This window comes from Cetorhinus maximus, chromosome 11 (assembly GCF_964194155.1).
Source record: "Cetorhinus maximus chromosome 11, sCetMax3.hap1.1, whole genome shotgun sequence".
NCBI classification, from domain to species: domain Eukaryota; kingdom Metazoa; phylum Chordata; class Chondrichthyes; order Lamniformes; family Cetorhinidae; genus Cetorhinus; species Cetorhinus maximus.
Genome location: NC_135889.1, coordinates 43145624 through 43168509, shown reverse-complemented (window position 1 = coordinate 43168509; position 22886 = coordinate 43145624). Strand labels below are relative to the sequence as shown.

Here is a 22886-nt window from a genome sequence, read left to right as displayed (position 1 = left end):
ATGACCTAGACTTTGGTGACCAGGGCACAATTTCAAAATTTGCAGTCTACACGAAACTTGGAAGTATTGTGAACTCTGAGGAGGATAGTGATGGAATTCAATAGGACAGATAGGCTGGTGCTTGGGCAGACATGTGCCAAATGAAATTTAATGCAGGGAAGTATGAAACGTTATATAATAGTAGGAAGAATGCAGAGAGACAATATAAACTAAAGGATAAAATTCTAAAGGGAATGCAGGATCAGAGACACCTGAGAGTATTGCGCACAAAGTGTTGAAGGCAGCAGGACAGATTGAGAAAATGATTAAAATGACATACAAAATCCTGAGCTTCATAAATAGAGGCATAGGAGTAAAAATGCAAGGAAGCTATGGTAAACTTCCATAAAACACTACTGGTTTGGCTCAACTGGAATATTGGGCAATTCTGGGCACACATTTTAGGTAGGATATGAAGCCTTAAGAGAGGGCACAGAAAGGATTTACAAGAATGATTCCAAGGTGAGGGACTAGATAGATTGGAGAACTTGAGGTTGTTCTCCTTAAGAGAAGAGATTTCATAGAAGTGTTCAACGTCATGTGGTGTCTAAACAATAAATAGAGTTAAACTGGTCCCAGGTGAATAGCAAAAGAACCAGAGGGGACACGAGGAAAAACTTTATGCAGCACAAGGTTAGGATCTGGAATGCACTGCCTGAGAGAATGATGGAGGCAGATTCAGTTGTGGCTTTCAAAAGGGAATTGGATAAGAAGCTGAAGAGTAAATTTGCAGGGCTATGGAGAAAGGGCAGAGAACTAGGACTAGTTCTTGCAGAGACCCAGCACAGGTATGATGGGCCAAACAGCCTTCTTCTGTGCTGTTTCCATTCTATTCTATGAATAGTGAACTCTTGGTCAAATTTGCCATTACCTGGAATAAAGTGCATGATTTTGTATTCTTTTACTTTTGGACAACCAACAGTTTATTTTCTCACCAATCAAGGAATGACAGACTGCAAGACATATTACATTAATTCATTTTATTTGGTGTTTGAAAGTATGTGTTTTATGGAGTGATCTAATGATGGAGTAACACCCTACGAGTGATAAACCAATACGTTTCTTTATCTGAGGTTGTGCATGGCTACTCAACTACTGTTGAGCCGCATGGAATACTGCTATCTATAATTAACCCTAATCTGCCTACATCAGTGCAATGAATTTTCATTCCTGGAATTGCTATGTTCTCATTGTTTGAGACTATCATTTCAACCACTTAAGATCACAGAATCAGATAGCACAGAAGAAGTAATTTGGCCTGTAATGCCAATTAGTTCCATTCTCCCACTTTTCCTTCATAGCTCTGCAGATTTTTCTTTTAAGTATATATCCAATTCCTCTTTGAAAATTACTAATGAGTCTGCTTCCCCCACCATTTCAGACATTGCATTCCAGATCAAAACTCACTGAATTTAAAAAAGTTCTCATCTGCCCCTAGCTTTTATGCCAATTATCTTAATCTGTGTTCTCTCCTTACTGATCCACCTGCCACTGGAAAAGTTTCTCCCCATCTACCATATCAAAACCCCTCAATTTTGAGCATCTCCACTTATCTTCTTTGCTTTAAGATGAACCATCCCAGCTTCCGGCACAACTGAATTCCCTCATCATTGGCAGACTCAGTGATGGCACAAAATTATCACAGACGTGAGGCTGCTCTTGTGCCACTTCACACATCACAATGAGCCCATCGCCTGTCCACTAATTTGTTAGAATATTAAAGAAGTGGCTGTTTAAGTTCCCTGACAGCATAGCATAGGTGGAAGAAGCTTTCATGAGAATAGCTTGTACTATTGTGCCAATAAACTGTGTTACAGAGGTAACATCGTCTTTGCCACCAATGTTGATCCTTGTTCAATAGCTAGAGATCATACATCTATTCATCCAATATCACACTCACTGCTGGAAGTCTGGGGGCAAGTGACTACTTAGCACTATTCATTCATTGTGACATCCTTCATTGGAAGGCAGATTTGCTGAGTTCTGTTTTCAAGGACGACTCAGGAGGGAAATAAGCATGCCTTTAGCTCTGACCCTACTGCCTTCTCATCAACTTCTTGTTCACAAAGTGAAACGAATAAAGGGTATGATCAAATGCAATGGGCGGAGGAGGAGCAGTGTGTGTTGATCAGGATCTAAACAAGGGAGTATAAGTGAAAACTGGTAAAATGAAAATTTAGAACAGATATCTAGAACAAATTCTTCACGTAATGAGTAATTAATACTTGGGTGGCTTCTGGATAGGGTAGCCCACCAAAAACCTTATTTTCTTCCAGAGACAGATGCTGTGATGGAGGAATGTTTTTCCTCCATCTTATTCTGGGTGGATGAGCCAAGATGGGTCAAATGGTCTCCCTCACCATTATTTTGGCAGATTTAAAAAAATACAAATGGGAAAGGTTGGCTGAAGAAAGCAATTTTTTTGCACTTCCCTAAGCTATGGTTGTGGCAAGCCACAATATGAATTGAGTTCATACATGCTTTAATTAACTCCATGTAACCACCCTACTTGTCATGTTGAAGGAATTATCCTGTTCACCAAGGTAGTTCTGTCATTTGTCTAATATGCAAAACACCAAGCTCGCTCTGTGCAATGGGCTTTACCACCTAGCCATTCAGCTATTTCACAATTGAATCATTAACCACCAACATTTATACTGACTGCTTGAGAATGTTAAAGAATCATTATTATAACTTGTTTTGTGACTAGTAAGAAAGAATAAAATTTCAGCCAATGAAATAATATTGTACAAAAAATGATTTTTTATACATAGAATTTACAGCAGAGACAACTGCCTAACGAGTCTATGCTAGTCATTATGCTCCACACCAGCCTTCTTCCACCCTACTTCACCTATCAGCATAATATACTGTTCCTTTGTCGCTCTTGTGCTATTTAGCTTCCCCGTAAATATAACTATGCTATCTGCCTTAATGACTCCATGGCATTGAAAGTTCCATATTCTAGCTACTTTCTGGGTAAAGAAGTTTCTCCTGAGTTCCTTATTGGGGTTACTAGCGACCATCTTATATTTATGACTCCTAGGGCGGAATTTTACAGCCCTGTTGCGGCGGGGGCGGGGCTGTAAAATGTGGCAAGCTGTTCAAAGGTCCGTTGACTTTGGCGGGACCAGAAAATCACGCCGGCAGAGGGGCCGTAAAATACTGCCCCTAATTTTGGATTCCCTGACAAACAGTAACGTTTTCACTAAATCTACTCTATCAAACCCCTTCATGGCTTTAAAGACCTCTATCAGGTCACCCCCTCAGCCTTCTTGGGTTAGTAAAACATTAAAAATATTTATTCGACTTTTTCTGAAAAAAGTGAGGCCCACATAATTCCGCAGAAACTAAATAATGAAGCTTGCACTATAAATGAAATGTTCATCTAAAGGGTTGAGTCAATCTTCGCTGACCTTTAACGTGAATGAGAAAAGCAGAATTTGTCTGTAGATGTTTTCTAGTAAGTACTTCTATAATTGAACTTTGAGATTCATTTCTCGCTTGTCCTACCAGCTTCAAATGCATGTATATCTCCCCACAATCAAATGCTTAAATTTCATATTTGGTGCATGAAATGCAAACAGATTTATATCAGAACTTAGACCTCCAAAATACCAAAGGCCTAGAAATGCCTTCTGCTACATGTAGCACAGTGAAATGTAAAAGAAGCATTGCTTTTCAGAGTAATAATTTAGTTTTTTTGTATATTGGTTATTATGATCAAACATTCAGAAGGAGTGGGATTAATTGGATAGCTCGACCAAAGAGTCAACACAAGCTTGATGGGCTGAATTGCCTCCTCCTGTGCTGTATCATTCTACAATGTCAGTAAGTCACAGGGTTATTGGCATATTTCAAAATAATTGTAATACAGAGGATATATTTCAGCCACACAATTCTGTGGTTAGAATTGAAATTTTAGTTTCCTTTTTTCAGTAGGTGCATGATTTCATCTATGTACTTAATGATAACACTTTTACTGGACAGCAGCACAAGCGGCAAAACAGCTTCCTCGCAACTCGATGGCCGAGGGTTAAAGTTCCAGAGTTGTGCCTGTTACTGGAGTTTGCTCCACTTTTGCTCAGGGGTGCTCAACACTGGTTGATTGAGGGGAAGGAAACAAGTCTTTGCCACTCAGCTATCCCCACTACAAGCTGACTCCTGCCCACCTATTATGCAGAACCATGGCATTGCAGAGCGGCCAAGACTGTCTAGCCCTTGCAGCTAAAGCAGGCTGCCAGAAAGCAAACTGCGACTGCAGGAAAATAAAAGGAGAAAAATTGTAGAGGAAGAAAAATCTTGATGCCTATATCCTAAGATGCATCATCTAAAGATGACATGGCAGCCTCTATAACCACAATACTATGATTAGATTAAAAATACATTTGCGATAGGCACTTACCTCCATCTCCAGAACCTGATCCCATATCTGTAGAGAGACAAGATCTCATTAGAAGCCACAATAGTATAGCAGTGATTTTTCTGACTGGATTTTTTTTTCATTTTAACACTGGTTGTAGTCTATTGCTGAAATCTATAGATATAGATTCTATTGTCTATGCTGAGAGAATTAAACTGATGAGCAAATGACCAAATACTAACTCGAAGTCACCCAAATGTACTTTTTATTGTGGGTTGAATGGTGATTAAGTGCCCAGTACAGGGTACTTCCAGTTCCCATTTCCGTTCAATATGCTTCAATAATAGCTTTGAAACGTGATAACGAGCAGTGGCTGTTGTCTGAGGCTGCCTATGTAACAACCTCCTGCAAATTGGATCACGCCGGATAATCGGATTTATTTTATGAATTGATGAAATACAAGGTTAAAAGCGCGTGTTACGCTCACATTCACGCCGTTACGATGCATATTGTGGTATGCATACCGTTGGGACAGGATCCTTCACCCAGCACCTTTATTTCACTTTGCTGCTTGCACGCAGCCTGTCGCAGGTAACACTCGTTCTGGTAGGTATGGCCATTGGAGCCGCACACAGGCACATAGTCAGTGCTGCACTAAAAAAAGAAACAATTATCATAAAGATCTGCCAGACTTTCTGCAAGGTCCACACTGCACACATCCCGAGCACAAACAGACAGCAGTCTGTCCCATTTCACCCAGACTAAACGGAACCCTATTAAAACAGCAATGTATGTTCCTTACCTTGAGCTGGCAGTCGCAGGTTATGGTCTCTCCGATCCGCAAACACTCCCCACCAAACTGACACGCATTGATGTCGCAAAGAAACAAGTCGTGTTCTCGGTCGTCAAAACCTTGAAATATTAAGAGAGAGAGAGAGGAAAGGAAAGTACTGGCAGAACTTCAGTGGCTGCTGAAAATTAAATGCCAACCTTTTCGACAAGGGCTCGCCATTTATTCTGTCCCTGGGTTCGCAGGTGGGTGTTTGTCGGCGTGGGGTGGGCTCCCTCTTGGATGGCCGGGGTCTCACTGGGCAGATCTACAGCCTTGTTCTGATGGCCGAGTGTTGCAAAGATAAATTCTATGGCAGCCTTTTCAAACCTCATGCTCGAGATTGCAGCTTAAACTGAAACACGGCACTGTCTCTTCAAATTATATTTCACTACTCTACACTCGCTGCCCCCTTTCCCTCAGCCTTTATCTTGGCCCTTATTAGGTGTCTATTTGTAATATATACATATACACATACATACGCACACACACTATATATACACACACATATATTGCCAGAAACCTAGAGGTGACATGACCAAGTTGCAACAAAGATAGAGAAAGCTAGATTTTTGGTGAAAGCTTGTCATTGTCTATTTCTAACGAAGATTGATGACCTAAATCTTTCCACTAGAGATGTGGTTAATCACAAGTCTGAACCCGCAGACCAACATCGCTGGCAGCCCCTTGCTTTCTTTTTGTTTTGGCTCCAGTTTTCTGTGGGATTGCGACATAACAATCTCAACAGAGAGAGGGAGAAGAGAAACAACTCCTTTTGCATTGCAACCTGCAGTTTGTTTCCTTTCACTAATGCAGATCTCCATCCTCTTCATATCCCGGCTTCTGCGGGGCGCTGAAGATCTGCTGGAAGAATAGCAAAGCCGGCTTGTGTCTGGATGCTTTCGACGGGAATGCCCAAGGTTTTTGCACCCGGGATCATATTTAAAAAAAACGGAGGAGCAGCAGCAATATATAAAATGGCCAGTGCAAAGGTGGAGGCTGCGGGAAACATTTCCCCACCATCCCTAAAACAAATCGAATTCAGTTGGAGATTAAAATATTAATTTAAAAAAACGAAAAATGCTCAGAACATCAGTGGAGAAATGTTGTGCACTTATCAGAACATTGGGCAGAAACGCTCCGTTTGCATTTTTTTAGCTGCCTGTCTGCAACATCTTTGCAATACTTCACCCGAATCCATCACAACCCAGTCAGTCAATCACAGAGTAACTTTCAGCATCAGTGTCAATATTCAGCTGCCTACGGGAAGTTTAAAGGGACCCTTCCCTACCCTCCCCACCGCCCTGTCCCAGTTGGGACTGTTGCCTTACCCGAGCAGTTCCAGCCGGTGGGTGTCTGGCAGTCACTCAGGGAGGTAGGGTAAGCTGAGAGTTTAACAGGTAGCGTGGAGAGAGTCAGCATCGCCAGCAGAAAGCCCGCGCGGTGTGGATGAAGAAGTGGCCAGCCTGGCGGGTGGGACTCCACCATGACGACAGGCGGCGGCGGATCGCGGATCTCGGCTCAATCCCAGGCTCTCCGACCCCACCATCTTACACAGGGCACATCACGCATCCTGGGCGCAGCAGCAACACTGCCACATGTGTCCGCCGCGGCTCCCGGACTGCAGCAGCAGCAGCCGCCCTCTGCCTGTCTCGTGCTGACCGGGCTGGGCTGGCTTCCCGCTACTGCAGCCAGTCTCTCTCTCTCTCTCGCTCTGTGCCTGTCTCTGGGCGGCTCGTGCTCTCTCTCTCTCTCTCGCGCTCGGAAACTTGTTATTGATGAGCCGCCCGGCGCGCGCCGGCTTTTTCTCAGACATCCCTCGGCTCTGATTGGAGCGGCGGGGCCCGGCGCTGTCACGTGGGCAGTGGCAGCCCCCTCTGATTGGCCCGGTAGGATATTGGCGGCTGGGAGGCAGGCAAGCGATAAAAAGAGGCTGAGGCAGATTGTGAGGGACCAAAAAAAAAATCATCAGCGCACACGGAGCCCGGGCTCAGCTCATCCCCAAATATCAGCCTGGAGCCCGGGATCAGCTCATCCCCAAATATCAGCCTGGAGTCTGGGCTCAGCTCATCCCCAAATATCAGCCTGGAGTCCGGGCTCAGCTCAACCCTAAATATCATCCTGAAGCCTGGGATCAGCTCAACCCCAATATCAGTCCAGAGCCCGAGATCAGCTCATCCCCAATATCAGCCTGGACCTGGGATCAGCTGATCCCCAAATATCAGCCTGGAGCCCGGGATCGGCTCATCCCCAAATATCAGCCTGGAGCCCGGGCTCAGCTCACCCCCAAATATCAGCCTGGACCTGGGATCAGCTCATCCCCAAATATCAGCCTGAAGCCTGGAATCAGCTCATCCCCAAATATCAGCCTGGAGCCTGAGATCAGCTCATCCCCAAATATCAGCCTGAAGCCTGGAATCAGCTCATCCCCAAATATCAGCCTGAAGCCTGGAATCAGCTCATCCCCAAATATCAGCCTGGAGCCTGAGATCAGCTCATCCTCAAATATCAACCTGGAGCCCGGGATCAGCTCATCCCCAAATATCAGCCTGGAGCCCGGGATCAGCTCATCCCCAAATATCAGCCTGGAGCCCGGGATCAGCTCATCCCCAAATATCAACCTGGAGTCCAGGCTCAGCTCATCCCCAAATATCAGCCTGGAGCCTGGAATCAGCTCATCCCCAAATATCAGCCTGGAGCCCGGGATCAGCTCATCCCCAAATATCAGCCTGGAGTCCAGGCTCAGCTCATCCCCAAATATCAGCCTGGAGCCTGGAATCAGCTCATCCCCAAATATCAGCATCGAGTCACCGACAGGACGGAAGATTGATTAATATGGAGCCGCATTCGGCTCGGTTTGGATCGGGATACTACCGCTCGAGATATCCCAACATCATCACTGGGTCGGTCTCTGCTCGGTTCGGTTTGCCTCGACACAGAGCCGGGTGGGGGGAGTGGGGATGGGCGCTGGCAGAGCTCAACATTCAACACCGTCTCCTCTCACCAATGCTCCGCGACAGCATCTCAGCCCGGTCCCTGTCTCCTCTCACCGAGGATCCGCGACGTATGACCCCAGCCCCGGGAGGTTAGCTGAGTTTAGCGGACTAGGTTAGCAGCAACCACTGGCAGTACAGCTCAGCTTGGCTGACTGCCGAGTGGATAGGATGAGGAAAACTCCATCAGATCCAAGCTCCTTTCATCTGCTGGCCGGCCGACGGGAGGAAGGATCGCGCGTCCAAATAGCCAGTCGCACTGCAACCGAATTTTCAGACATTACTTCGGATCGGGCCGATTCTCTGTGTTGAAAATTCAGGACCTGAAGAGATTAACATCATATCACACCTCGATTTCCATTCTACAAGAGCGAAATGTGAGAGAATGCCTTAGCTTGGACACTTTCCAGAGGGGCGGCATTACCAGAAGTTACATGCGATTATGCATTTTTTTTTCATTTTACTGGTGAAGAGACTAGATACAATAAAAGCATATCCCATCTCGCTCCTACCGAGGGATTGAGTTAAAATGCGATAGATCATATGAGTAATGTATTAGTGCTCACCGTTCCCTGCTGAGAGGACTAGATGGGAAGGAATACTTGAAATCTCACTACATCTTCTCCAGCTACCCTGGAAACTGTATGTTATGCGCAATGACCGCTGAAAGCTGGGGAAATTGGTTTAGAAACCAGTAGTCGCTGTGGTCACCGAGGTGTACACGGGGTTGGGTACCAAAATTGTGAAGACCTAAGATTAGAAACCAGGAAACAGTACCTACACTGTTAACAAAGGATAAAAGACCAGGAACAGTTAGTTCGGAGAACAAAGGATGAGAAACCAGGGGACAGCATATTCTTAGAACATGAATTGGACATAAGCAACAGTAAATTTTGGAGACATGGGATCAGATAACAGTGAACAGTAAATTCAGAGGACAAGGAACTGGATAACAGTGAACAGTAAATTCAGAGGACATGGAGCTGGATAACAGTGAACAGCAAATTCAGAGGACATGGAACTGGATAACAGTGAACAGTAAATTCAGAGGACATGGAACTGGATATCAGGGGACATTAAATTCAGAGGACATGGAACTGGATAACAGGGGACGTTAAATTCAAAGGACATGGAACTGGATAACAGGGGACGTTAAATTCAGAGGACATGGAACTGGATAACAGGGGACGTTAAATTCAGAGGATATGGAACTGTATAACAGGGGACGTTAAATTCAGAGGACATGGAACTGGATAACAGGGGACAGTAAATTCAGAGGTCATGGAACTGGATAACAGGGGACAGTAAATTCGAGGTCATGGAACTGGATAACAGAGGACAGTAAATTCAGAGGACTTGGAACTGGCTAACAGAGGACAGTTAATTCAGAGGATATGGAACTGGATAACAGAGGACAGTAAATTCAGAGCACATGGAACTGGCTAACAGAGGACAGTAAATTCAGAGGACATAGGATTATAAACCAAAAGAGAGTAAATTCTGAGGACAAGGGATCAGATAATAGTGAACAGTAAACTTTGAGGACATAGGATTAGACATAAACATTGGCTGGTTAAATTCTGAGGACATGGGTGTAGATACCAGGAAACAGTAAATTAAGAGGACGTGGAACTGGATAACAGAGAAAAGTTAAATTTAAGAACGTGGAATTGGGGACAGCAAATTCCTGAAGACACATAATTAGACATCAGAGGATAACACTAGGATCAGCGTAAAACATCAAAAAACATGGACAAGAATGTGTATTTTGACTCCTTAAGCTTGTTCCATTCAAAGACCAAGCACAACCTGTTCTAATAGGGACTCTGTTTAATGCATTTCATCCCATGATGAAAGATTTAGCAATGCTTTTCCTTCCCTTCCAAAGATAAATCAAGTAAAATTCTTCAAATTTTAATTTTTTTAAATTTAAAATGTTTAATTTTTAAATTTAATATTTGAAAACTTGACCAACTTTCCAAGATTTCAGGAACACTTTGCTATATTGAATTTCATTGTCATTTATTACCTATTCTGCAAACCTATTTATGTCTTCTTGTAATTTAGTGCATGGATCCACATTATTAGTGATACCTCTCAGCATTATCCCCTTTCATGTGGCACTTTATTGAAGACCTTTTGAAGTCCATGAACATTTCATCTGCTTGATTGTCTTTGTCTACCCTTTCTGGTATTTCTTCAAATAATTCAGTAAGGTTGGTTAAACATGAGCTTCCTTTGAGAAATCCACACTGACTAACTTGAAATATTATTCATCTCTAGATATTTTGTTTTTTGATCTTTTAGCAAATATTCTACCATCTTTCACATCAAATGATTTATATTTAAAGTGTTGCTTAGGCAAACAAATCAGACAATTTGCACACAGCAAGGTTTTATAAACAACAAATGAGATGAATCACCATTTAATCTATTCTTGGTGTTTTTTTGTTGAATAGTGCCATGGGATCTCTTGCATTCTCCTGAACAGCCAGACATGGCCTCAGTTTATCATCTCATCACCACCGATAAAGTAACACTCATTCAGTACTGCACTAAATTAAATGCTCGAGTCCTGGAGTGGAACTTGAACCATAACCTTCTAATCCAGAGGTAAGAGTGCTACCAACTGAGCCAAGTTGAGACTATACTTAGCATTATAACCCTCAATTCATTCTTAATGGAAATCATCCTGGAGGGAAAAATAAATCCAAAGCAAATGTTTCCATGATTAACCACCTCCTTTAAGTTCCTTGCTCACGACATCCTCACATCTTGCCAGTTGCAAAATGCTCTTGTTTTTTTTTTAATCTCAAAATGGAGGCTTTCCCTTAACTTCCTTATACCTCTGTGTTTTTTTCTAACCATCCTAATCCATCCTTCATCCAATTTCAAATTTACAGTAGGATTTAAAAAAAAATTAAGTGCCTGTAGAGCACAGATTTTTTTTCTGTGAGTGCATATCAGAAACTTGGGCAATTCTCTTCCCTCATGATTTTCTGTCCATTTAAAAATTCTGCACCAGGAGTGCTAAAGCCAGACTTTAGCCTAACTCTTTTCTGTATCTCCACATCAATCTTCACAAGATTCACATCTGTTCTGAGAGCTACTTTCTTTGCCTTGACCACCCCACTTTTACCTCTTTTATATTCAATCAATTACAGGTATTATAAAGAGTTAATAATTTCTTCCCTCCCCCTTTTTAAGGTGAAAATCACTAATAAACTAACAAACAAATGTTCAAAGGAGACTTAAAATTCTGTTCAGATTATCAATGAAGCACTCCAGTCCCCCCAGTGCCCATAGATGGCCTCAAGGATAGCAGCATACAGTACATGTTCCATCTCCAGGGACAACCCCATTTTAAACTTGTCATCTTCTAACTCAACTGCCTCTCCTTAGCTCAAAACATGTCATATCAATCACACGGTCAATTTTCACGTATGCACCTGCAATACCCACCCCTTCACTGTATTTGATTCCATGGCTGCTGCACTATTTTTGGGACAAGACCAAACTTCTTATAATTCAACAGTGACAGTACCAAATCATCTACCAAATACTGACCCCTGATCCTGTCTTATTTCTTGAATGCTGATCAAGATTAACTTAATGGTACAAAACCTCAATATTTTGCTTGACTCAAGGTGAGTTTTAAAATCTATATCCACTTCATCATGAGGAAAGACTGCCTTAATTTCCAAAACATCTCCCACCACTGTTTGTACCTCACCCCAATGTTACTGAATCCACAACCTATGTCATTGCCACTTCCTCACTTGACTTATCTATTGCTGTAATTGTTGATCTCTCAAATTTCATTTACATAATTCCATCTCACCAAGAATTCTAGCAAATGCCAGAAATGAGAAGTAACAGTCATGAGGAGAAACTTGAGATGATAGGACAATTTCAACTGGAGCAAGGAAGGTTAAGAGAAGATTTAATAAAAGTTCTTGGGAGGCAGGGGGTAGTGATAAGAGCTCATCAATTTAATATTAACATTATGAGACTGAGGAGAGAGGCTAAGAGAAAATCGTTACAGAGCTTGTGTAGTATGAAATGTGTTGCAATTGAGACAGGGCCATTGTTTCTTTCAAAGAAAATTTGGATATATATTTTAGTCAAAGAAAGGCACAAGGTTATGGAGAAGGAGGCTGGCAGTGGAATTATTTATTGATTGCTATGGCAAAGAACAGGCACAGACAAACTGGCAGAATGGGATACAGTGCTGTAAAATCTATTGTTTTGAGGATCTAAACACTTCCTATTGCACACTAAGCCATGTTCAGCTATCACCCTTAATCTTGCTGATTTCTATTGGCTCTCTATCTCTCAGTGCATTAATTTCAAAATCTTCAGTAATTTTGAAATTCCTCCACAGCAATGGTTTCTCTTTACACAAACAATTTCCTCTAGACAAATGTACTTTGCATTCTCAATTCTATCTAGGCTAATGTTCCCTCTTCCTCTATTTCACTAGTAGTGGAAAAGCATGTAAGCATCTTGTCCATTCTTTGGAACTCTGTCTCTCCAAAATTCTTCTGGTTTGCCACATCCCTGCTAACCTTCAAAGCCTTTTCAAAACATTCTGGCTTTGGATTTGTGTTTTTGAATCTCTCTCCTTATCTTCCTTCTCACTCCTGCGTAGGTCTAAGCCTCAACTGAATGTTTTGTTATACTAACGGTTCAATAATGATGTAAACCGTTGTTAAACCAAAAAAATTAATCCAGTTTTTTTTTTGATCTGCGTTAGCTGGGAGTCCATTCCATAGAGCAACTTATCCGTGGAGGAGAACATTTTTGTCGCTTTGTATTTTGTAATACTTTGTATTTTGTCCTTTTGCTCTTTATTCATATTCAAGCCAAATAATCTGGTTGAATTGTCCAGTGAATTCTTGCTAAAATTAAGCAGTATAAGAATGAAATCTATAGCGCTCATAGGTGGGTTCCTTGACTAACTGGGAACGTTTCAAAGTTTGCTTTACACCATATCATTGGAGTTATACTACAGGAGCTAAAACTGTACCGGACTACCTGAACAATTTCTCCACTTGCTACAAAATGGGACCATTTCATACCGTACGTAACTGATGCTTTCCATATACACTGAGTGTAACGCAAGGGAAAAATATATAAATACGTCCTTTTTTGTTTCTTATTAATGTGGAAGTACGTTCGTAGAAGATTGTTGTTTTATTTACAACAACTAGTTTAGAAAACAAAGGAAAACAATCGGCATTATTCAATATAGGCAACATTACGTTCATCCATATTCAAATTTATCCACCATTGCTTGGATCATCCACTTAATTGTTTAGTACTACTTAACACTGCGGAATTAGAAACCGAGAGGAGTCACCGCGATTTACGCCCAGGATTTATTCACTGCCGAGGGCATTGGTTCAGTCACATGGAATGCCGAGAGAATGATGCTGAAGAAACGGGACGAACTGTGTGAGAAACCACGTCAGCACTGATCCTTTCTGGACTCATTGATATAATGTCCGTCAGGGACTAAATGAAAACTGATCCTGCCTCATTTCATTGCCGAGTAGAAGGGATATCGAGTAGCAAACTTCCAGTGAAGCGTTTTCGAATTCGTAGACGACCACATGGTATTTGGTCTCACTGTTGAGGAAAAGGTGCAGTGTAGATGTGACAGACTACATCAAATCAAATTCATCAGATATTATTCTCATGTCACAATGCGTCAGAAGCATCCCGAGATCAGACTGCATTTATCTAACCAGACGAATACAGTTTAGGATTGGACTGCATTCATCATTAAAGAACCTTTATAGGAAAGAGCATTGCAGATTAAATGCATCATTTAGGCCATACTTTAAAATTGGAAACTCTTTAAAATAATAATTTTGATTTTCGACAACATTAAAAAATAAACACTTTGTTGGTGTTTAAATTTTAAAAAGTCCTTACTGGCCTGAAGGGAATTCTAAAAGTCGTCACTTAACCAAGTTCCCCTTTACCCCGGGTAAACCCTAAAAACTATGAACAGGATCCAGAAAGATCTTAACAAACGCAACAATACAAACACAAAAGAAAGACTTGCATTTATACAGTGTCATTCACCATCTCAGCGCAGACGACAATCAATGATATATTTTTGAAATGTACTCTTGTACTGTAGAAAACGCTGCAGCCAATTCTCATACAGCAACGTCCCATAAACAGCAATGTGATAATGACCAGATAACAGTTCTACTGATGTTGCTTTGAGGGTCATCAGGAGAATTAACCTCCTCTTCTTCCAAAAGTGCTGTGGGATCTTTAACATCCATCCCAGAGGACAGATGGAAGCTCAGTTTAACTTCTGATCTGCAAGAGGGCACTTCAGACAGTGCAGAGCTCCCTCAGAACCTCTCATCTGAAAGATGGCACCTCCGACAATGCAGTACTCCCTCAGAACCTCTCATCTGAAAGATGGCACCTCTTGACAGTGCAGAACTCCCTCTGCATTGCTCATCTGAAAGCTGACACCTCTGAAAGTGCAGCACTTCCTCAGAACCCTCATCTGAAAGATGGTCTCTCTGACAGTGCAGCACTCCCTCAGAACCCTCATCTGAAAGGTGGTACCTCTGACAGTGCAGAGCTCCCTTTGTATCTCTCATCTGAAAGCTGACACCTCTGACAGTGCAGCACTTCCTCAGAACCCTCATCTGAAAGATGGTACCTCTGACAATGCAGCACTCCCTCAGAATCTCTCACCTGAAAGTTGGTACCTTTGACAGTGCAACACTGCTTCTATCTCTCGTCTGAAGGATGGCACCTCCACCAGTGTAGCTGGTGCAGGAATTAGGGATGGGCAACAATGCTGGCCTTGCCAGCGACGTTTACATCCCATAAAGGAATAGATGACAAAAAGGCACATGTGCTGGCACTGAGCCACGGCTAAAGAAACGTTGGCATGATTTAAAAGAACTGTTTGAAAATATTAATGGGAGAATAGGGTGCCACACAAGGTCAACATAAATGTTAACATTTTATTATCTGTATTGGATTGTTTCGGTGAAATATGTGGATTGTGTCTTTGAAACTCTTTAGGACCCTGATTGTAAAGACCCAATGAACGAATAAATGTGACTTACAGTCATTCATTTTCAAAGGACAGAGTTACTTACACATCACATACTCAGTCATTCCGATAAAGATAGCATCTATTTTCACCAGCCTGCAACTTCGCGGGTTAATTGAAAAGCTTCAGCCACCGGATCTACACCCCATGTTCCAGCCCCTGGGAAAACGAACCGCTTCCTTTAACAGTCAATGCAGGGAATTAAATTGACATACCTTGTTACAAATGAGGTCGCTGGAGTTTTTTAAAAAGTACTTCAACACTTTGAAACACATCCATCCACAGAAAAAAGACGAGCAATGAAAAAGGACCAGCAAATTGATTTAATTTTTACGAGTGGGGTATTAACCTTCCCAGTCGTCCTGTAAACGTGTTTCGGTATACTGGCCCCCTCGCCAAAACACAAAAAGACAGAATCTCCCCCCGCCCCCCCCCCACCCCTCACTTCTTAGCTCAGTATCGGAACACATCTTTGGGAACTGCGAAGTTGAGTTTTAATGGTAGGAAATTTAATGGTGTGAAAATACCTGAAATCCGCCGAGCTCCATTAGTACAGCTTTGATGTGTCTGATTAGGAAATTGTGTGACCGCAGACGTTGGGCTGAACCCTGTGGTGCAGGCTGCTCAATTGTTACGCCACGGTGGCAATTTCTAACAAGATTAACTGCTCTAAGCGTCAAAGTAATGTGCGCATTAAGTGGCTTAAACACCATATAGTGAGAATGTATCTTACACCCATTAACATTTGAGCGGCGTTGGTGCAGTGTTGTCCTTTATAGTATATATTGGGATGTGCGTGTTCATATATGTATAAATACACACACGTTCCAATATATTATACCGCATAGTCAACGTAAATATGTGTATTTGTACATGTCGAACTTGAACAGTAAGTTATTTGACAGCTAATAACATGTTCGCGTCTATTCAACAATACCTCTCCGTTATTAAATTGAACATACCCTGGCTTTTTCCTACTGCATTTCGGTTTTGATTGAAGGTGTTGGCCATGAGATACGAAACACTGAAGGATGCGGATGAATAAACATTTGAATGAAGATTTACGGTCCATTTCACTTGTTGCCTGCTTGTATAAAGCACCCTTGTAAGTCTCGTTGTAAAACGCTACCAGCCACGCAGACTTCTGATTGTGTGATCAAGAGAGAAGTTGTAATGAAGCATAAAAACAAAGCGTTAAAAAAGGATTAGACACATTTATTGTCTGTCTTTGATTTTGGCCACTGGTCGGTGTTATTTAGCACATGATTACATACTGAATGATACAGACGCTTTCGGGCAATTTTAGTTTAAAGCAGGACTCTAATCATCGCCCGGCCGTTGTCTGCTTCCCGAGATCGACAACAGGACATCGGATGTTTCATTTTTAAATTTCCATTACACACGTCACTCTGATCATTAAGAAAAAGCAATTACTTTTTACTGCCATTATCTATTTCTGATGGCGCTTCTTCAAAACTCAGCGCTAGCAAGTAGTGGCAATCATTATAGGCCGAGTTTAGAGGATATGAAATTGACCCGAAATTGACAGGTAGATCTCTAGAGTAAAGGGTTTTTGCAGCTATTTGAAGTGTATTCTATATAATGGATTGTAATGTATATACTTTAAAATATCGCCGCAGTAACATTAGACATTTGCCATTCGCCTTTTTCCTTTAATAACCGATTATATTAACTTTAAAATAAAACGAAAGTTGCAATTAAAGAAATAATTTGCATCTATGTAGCGCCCCTCACGATTTCAGGATATCCCAACAGGCTTTACAGTCAATAAATTACTTCTGAAGTCCAGTCACCGCTGTAATGTAGGACTTGTAACAGTCAGTTTGCGCACAGCAAGGTCCCACAAACAGCAACTGTGTGAATGTCAGGTAATCTGTTTTATCAAAATAGAAAGTGCTGGAAAAAAACTCAGCACGCCTGGCGCATCTGTGGTCAGAGTTAATGTTTGGCGTCCAATATGACTTCTTCTTGGACTCCAAACGTTAAGTCTGTTTCTCTTTCCACAGATGTTGTCAGACTTGTTGAGTATTTTGAGTGCTTTCTGTTTTTATTTCAGATTTCCAGCATCTGTAGTGTTTCACTTTTATGTGAACCTATTTTATCAATGTTGGTTGAGGGATAGATGTTGGCCAGGGCACCTAGGAGAGCTCCCCTGCTCTTCTTCCAGAGAGTACCATGAGATCGTTAACATTTACTTGAGAAGGAGGTTCTGAAGGACAGCACCTCAGTACAGCTCTGGAATGTTAGCATAAATTGACAAATTTAAATAAATGATATATCTAAGTTGTAAGGGTTTTGGTGTGACTATCCAGTGAGGCAGCTTCTTTTGTGCCATGTGATATCCACGGAGGCCCAAATTCTGCTGCTTATCTATCCTAAACTCTTCAGCAAATTAAATTTTAGCAATTCTTGAATATTTGTTTCCTTTTCCTCATATATTTCACATGTGATATCTACAATAAAAGCCAGAAGTGAGGTTTTTACAGAAGTTGATTAAGGTAACAGCTAAGGAAGGGATAGAGAGTCAAATAAGATTAGGACTGAAACAGTGAATTTGTATTTTCCCATGCTTTCTATTTAATATTTGATCAGAGGTGCAGAGGATCCAGATACTGAAACAGGATTAAAAATGGGAACATGAGTATAGTGAGGTAAACTGGTCCAGTTATTGGGAAGACTACTACAAATGGTGGGGTTGGCTTATACTGATACAAGGGGAGCCTGCCAGAGCTACTGGATGGCTACAATAGGTTAGAGATGGCTGCTGGAGATATTTAGATTACTCTACATACCTGGGGGAGATTGTGATAGATACTGGGGAAGGCTTTTGCAGGCACTGGGAACAGCAGCTACAGATACTGGGAAAAGCAGCTGCAGATACTGGGGAGAGTTATTGCAGGAGCTGGGAGAGGCTGCTCCAAATATTGGGAAAGGCTACTGCAGATATTGTGGAGGCTGATACAAATGCTGAGAGAGGTTAAGTGAGAGAAATATTACATAGGAACAGGAGTAGGCCAATTAGTCCTTTGAGCCTGTTCTGCCATTCAATGAGATCATGGCTGATCTGTGACCTGACTCCATATACCTTGCCTTTGCCCAATATCCCTTAATATCTTTGGTTGGCAATAATCTATAAATCTCAATTTTAAAATTAGCAATTGACCCAACATTAATTGCCATTTGAGGAAGAGAGTTCCAAACTTATACCACCCTTTGTATGAAGGAGTGTTTCCTAATTTCACTAGCAAAAGGTGTGACTCTAATGCTTTGAAGATGGCCCCTAATCCTAAACTCCCCAATTAGTGGAAATAGTTTTTCTCTATCTACTCTATCTATTCCTCTTAATATCTTGAAAACTTTGATCAAATCACCCCTTAACTTTTCAAATTTCAGGGAGTACAACCCTAGTTTATTAAATCTCTTGTCTTGTAGCTTAATTCTTGGAGCCCAGGATCATTCTGGTTAATCTACATTGCACTCTCTTCAAGGCCAAATTTTCTAATATATCCTTCCTAAGGTGTGGTACTCAGAACTACTCGTAGTACTCCATGTGTGGTCTAACCAGAGCTTGGTATAGTTGAAACATGACATCTCCTCTGGTGTAACTGGACCCCAAGTCCCTTTTAGAAAGCCATTTAGAAAGTAAAATGTTTAATCTTTTTTAAGCTCAAAGTGGATGACCTCACATTTGTCTATGGTGAAGTTCATTTGCCACAATTTGCTCATTCACTTAATCTATCAATACAGTATGATATGCACTCTGTTTGAAGGTAGATCCTTGGCTCATTGTCTGCTGATGCCTCATCCTGAGCCAGGTCCCAAGTTTACCTCAGCTGGAGCAGGAATTGAACCTGTGTTGTTAGCATTATTCTGACCTACATGATAGCCATCTAGCCAACTGAGATAACTGGCCCCCTTAATCTATCAATATCTCTATAATTTTATGCTCCCCTCTACACTGCTTACAATACTGCCCATCTTTGTGGCATCAGCAAGTTTAGATAAGTGACTTTCCAACCCATCATCTATGTATATAACCCTACACAGATCTTTGCAGGACATCACTGGTTGTTCTTGCGAATTAGGGTACCTGCCTATTTTTCCTACTCTATTTCCTTCCACTCAGCCAATTTCCTAATCAGGTCAACAAACTGCCTTCAATTCCACGGGCCTCAACTTTAGCTAGTTGTCTTTTATGAGGAATTTGATTAAATTTCTTTTGGAAATCTACATAAATGGCATTCATAGACATTTCCCTGTCCAATACTTCAGTCACCTCTTCAAAAAAGTTCAACCCAATTCATCAGGAATGACCATTGCTGGCTCTTGCTGATCAGTTGAAAATCTTCAATGTGCTCAGTCGCCCTATCCTTAACGATAGACTTTAGCAATTTCCTGACACTGGGGCCACATTAGAAAGGCCGCCAAATGGCGGGATCTTCGCTCAGAGTGGGGGTCAGGTTTGGGATAGAAATGGGCACGCTGCCCCCAGAAACAGATAGGAGGTGGCCAGAGGGGTGGCTGATTGCCAAGGCTGGCCTGTTAAAAGGCCCATCTTGGTTCTCTGGGACTTTGGCCCAGTTATTTAGTTGTGAATAGTCCTTTGGTAGTACAGAAGCTGAAAAAAGACATTTTGTCAAACCTTTTCATCTTGCACTCATCAGGGCAATCACAAGAATACCAATGTCAGGGGAAGCAACAACTTTATAATGTCTGAGAAGAGAGTGCCAATTGGTAGAGGTGTTGCCATTGGGAATACATCAGTTAATGGTGACTGAAAGTTAACTGCCAAGCATTGTTTGAAATTTTAAACCAGGCAGTTTGACTCTGATTGGTCAAGGCATTGCCCTGAGGAATGAATCAGCGAATGACTATCACTTATTTTGTTTAGCTGAAACAGGCGCGATGTGTTTTTTTTATTCCCTCATTGGATGTGGGCTTCGCTGGATGGGCCAGCATTTATTGCCCATCCCTAGTTGCCCTTGAGAAGGTGGTGGCGAGCTGCCTTCTTGAACCGCTGCAGTCCATGTGGTGTAGGTACATGCACAGTGCTTTTAGGAAGGGAGTTCCAGGATTTTGACCCTGCGACAATGAAGGAACAGCGTATATTTCCAAGTCAGGATGGTGAGTGACTTGGAGGGGAACTTCCATGTGGTGGTGTTCCCACCTATCTGCTGCCCTTGTCCTTCTAGATGGTAGTGGTCATGTGTTTGGAAGGTGTTGTCTAAGGAGCTGTGATGAATTCCTGCAGTGCATCTTGTAGATGGTACACACTGCCGCTACTGTGCGTTGGTGGTGGAGGGAGTGAATGTTTGTGGATGTGGTGCCAATAAAGTGGGCTGCTTTGTCCTGGATGGTGTCGAGCTTCTTGAATGTTGTTGGAGTTGCACTCATCCAGGCAAGTGGGAAGTATTCCATCACGCTCCTGACTTGCGCTTTTTAGATGGTGGATAGGCTTTGGGGAGTCAGGAGGTGAGTTACTCACTGCAGGATTCCTAGCCTCAGACCTGCTCTTGTAGTCACAGTATTTATATGGCAAGTTCAGTTCGGTTTCTGGTCAATGGTAACCCCCAAGATGTTGATAGTGGGGGATTCAGTGATAGTAATGCCATTGAACATCAAGGGGTGATGATTAGATTCTCTTTTGTTGGAGCTGGTCATTGCCTGGCATTTGTGTGGCGCGAATGTTAAATTTCCACTTGTCAGCCCAAGCCTGGATATTGTCCAGGTCTTGTTGCATTTGGACATGGACTGCATCAGTATCTGAGGAGTCGTGAATGGTGCTGAACATTGTGCAATCATGAGCGGACATCTCCTCTTCTGACCTTATGATGGAAGGAAGGTCATTGATGAAGATGGTTGGGCTGAGGACAATACCCTGAGGAACTCCTGCAGTGATGTCCTGGACATGTTCTTTCTGTGTGCAAGGAACAGCTCCTCATGTTTTAATACATGTAGTTTTCAGTACTTGCAAATGCACCATGCTGGGAGCCCAATTGGTTGTTAGTGTAATTTTTAGCACACTGAGGATTATTTAGCAAATGTTGTCCAATCATGGAATCGCATCTAATGTTGGACACTGCGTTTTGAGTTTTGTAAGTACAGGTTAGTTGGGCACAGTCTGCAACTTGCTTGTTACGAACAGCGAATAGCCAGTCTTTGGGACATGCAGCCTAGGGTTGCAGGAACATCAGCTTTTTTCAATTAGGAATCAGTGTCTTTATTTTCTTTAAGCAGTTTCACACCCTGCATTCTGTATTACTACAGTGTTCATTGGTTCTGTACATAGTGTATCCTGGGAGAATAGTCATGGAAGGGCCATGTGTTGGCATAGGGGCTATAAGGAGCCATTGGAGGTGGGTGGGGCATGAATTGGCATGAGGGCTTTAAAAGGCCATTGGGGATGGAATTGGAATTGAGTAGACATGAGGGTTAGAACAGGCCATGGGGGTAGTTGGGAGCGTGAGCTAGTATTTAGTTAGCATGGAGGGGACATGGGTAAAACCTTTTGAAGTTACCCTTCAAAAGGTTTCCAAATCCAGTCTATAGTTCATGACTCTTTTGAGATTCATGAACCACAAGTCATGAAGAAGCTGGCCCAACTCCACAAAAATTACAGGGTGTTACGAGATGCCTACCCCCATAATGGAGCTGGCCAAGTCTGGAATGCAGGGTGTGGGGTGACTGCCTGCACCCTTATCCTGCCCCTGCAAAAATTGGGGGCACTTGGAATGGAGGCAGGAATCCCAGAAATGGGTCCTGCCTGCCATTTTTAAATGGCTCTGGAGTCATAGCAACATAGGAACATAGAAAATAGGGCAGGAGTAGGCCATTCGGCCCCTCAAACCTGCTCCACCATTCATTTAGTTCATGGCTGACCTTCTACATCAATGCCATTTTCCTGCACTATCTCCGTCTTTACTATCTAGAAATCTATCGAGCCCTGTCTTGAACATGCTAAATGATTGAGCTTCCACATCACTTTCGGGTGAGAATTCCAAAGATTCACCAACCTCTAAGTGAAGAAATTCCTCCTCATCTCAGTCCAATATGCCCTACCTCTCATTCTGAGACTGTGTCCCCAGGTTCTAGATTTCCCCAGATGGAGGAAACATCCTTTCTGCATCTATCCTGTCGAGCTGTGTAAGAATTTGGTTTGTTTCAATGAGATCGCCTCTCATTCTTCTAAACTCTAGAGAATACAGGCACAGTCTCCTCAATCTCTTCTCACAGGACAACCCGCCATCCCAGGAATCAGTCTGGTGAGCCTTTGTGGTACTTCCTATATGGCATGTACATCCTTCCTTAGGTAAGGAGACCAAAACTGCATGCAATACTCCAGATGTGGTCACACCAAAGCTCCATACAATTGCAGCAAGTCATCTTTACTCTTTAAGGAATCCTTCCGTAATCCGCAAAAATCAAGGCCCAGATGTTAAGTTAATTGCTCTAAAATTACCTGGTTTCCCCCTCTCTCACTTCTTTTAATTAGCAGAATGGCATGTGCAATTTTCCACTCAAAAGGAAAGATTCCCAAATCTATAG

The 22886-nt window shown here is 42.3% G+C and overlaps 1 protein-coding gene across 2 annotated transcripts in view; it reads right to left on the bottom strand.

Moving 5' to 3' along the window:
- Positions 1-7041, bottom strand: part of tmeff2a (transmembrane protein with EGF-like and two follistatin-like domains 2a) — a 116203-nt gene extending 109162 nt beyond the window's left edge. The window contains exons 1-4 of one of the 2 annotated variants that reach the window (XM_078551852.1): positions 6563-7041; positions 5205-5314; positions 4927-5056; positions 4445-4471 (exon numbers count right to left, since the gene is read on the bottom strand). In XM_078551852.1, coding sequence (XP_078407978.1) covers positions 4445-4471; positions 4927-5056; positions 5205-5314; positions 6563-6719 — 424 coding nt within the window. In that variant the 5' untranslated portion in view covers positions 6720-7041. The remainder of the gene's footprint in view (positions 1-4444; positions 4472-4926; positions 5057-5204; positions 5315-6562) is intronic. The other variant, XM_078551853.1, reaches the window with a different exon arrangement.
- Between the last annotated feature and the right edge of the window lie 15845 nt (positions 7042-22886).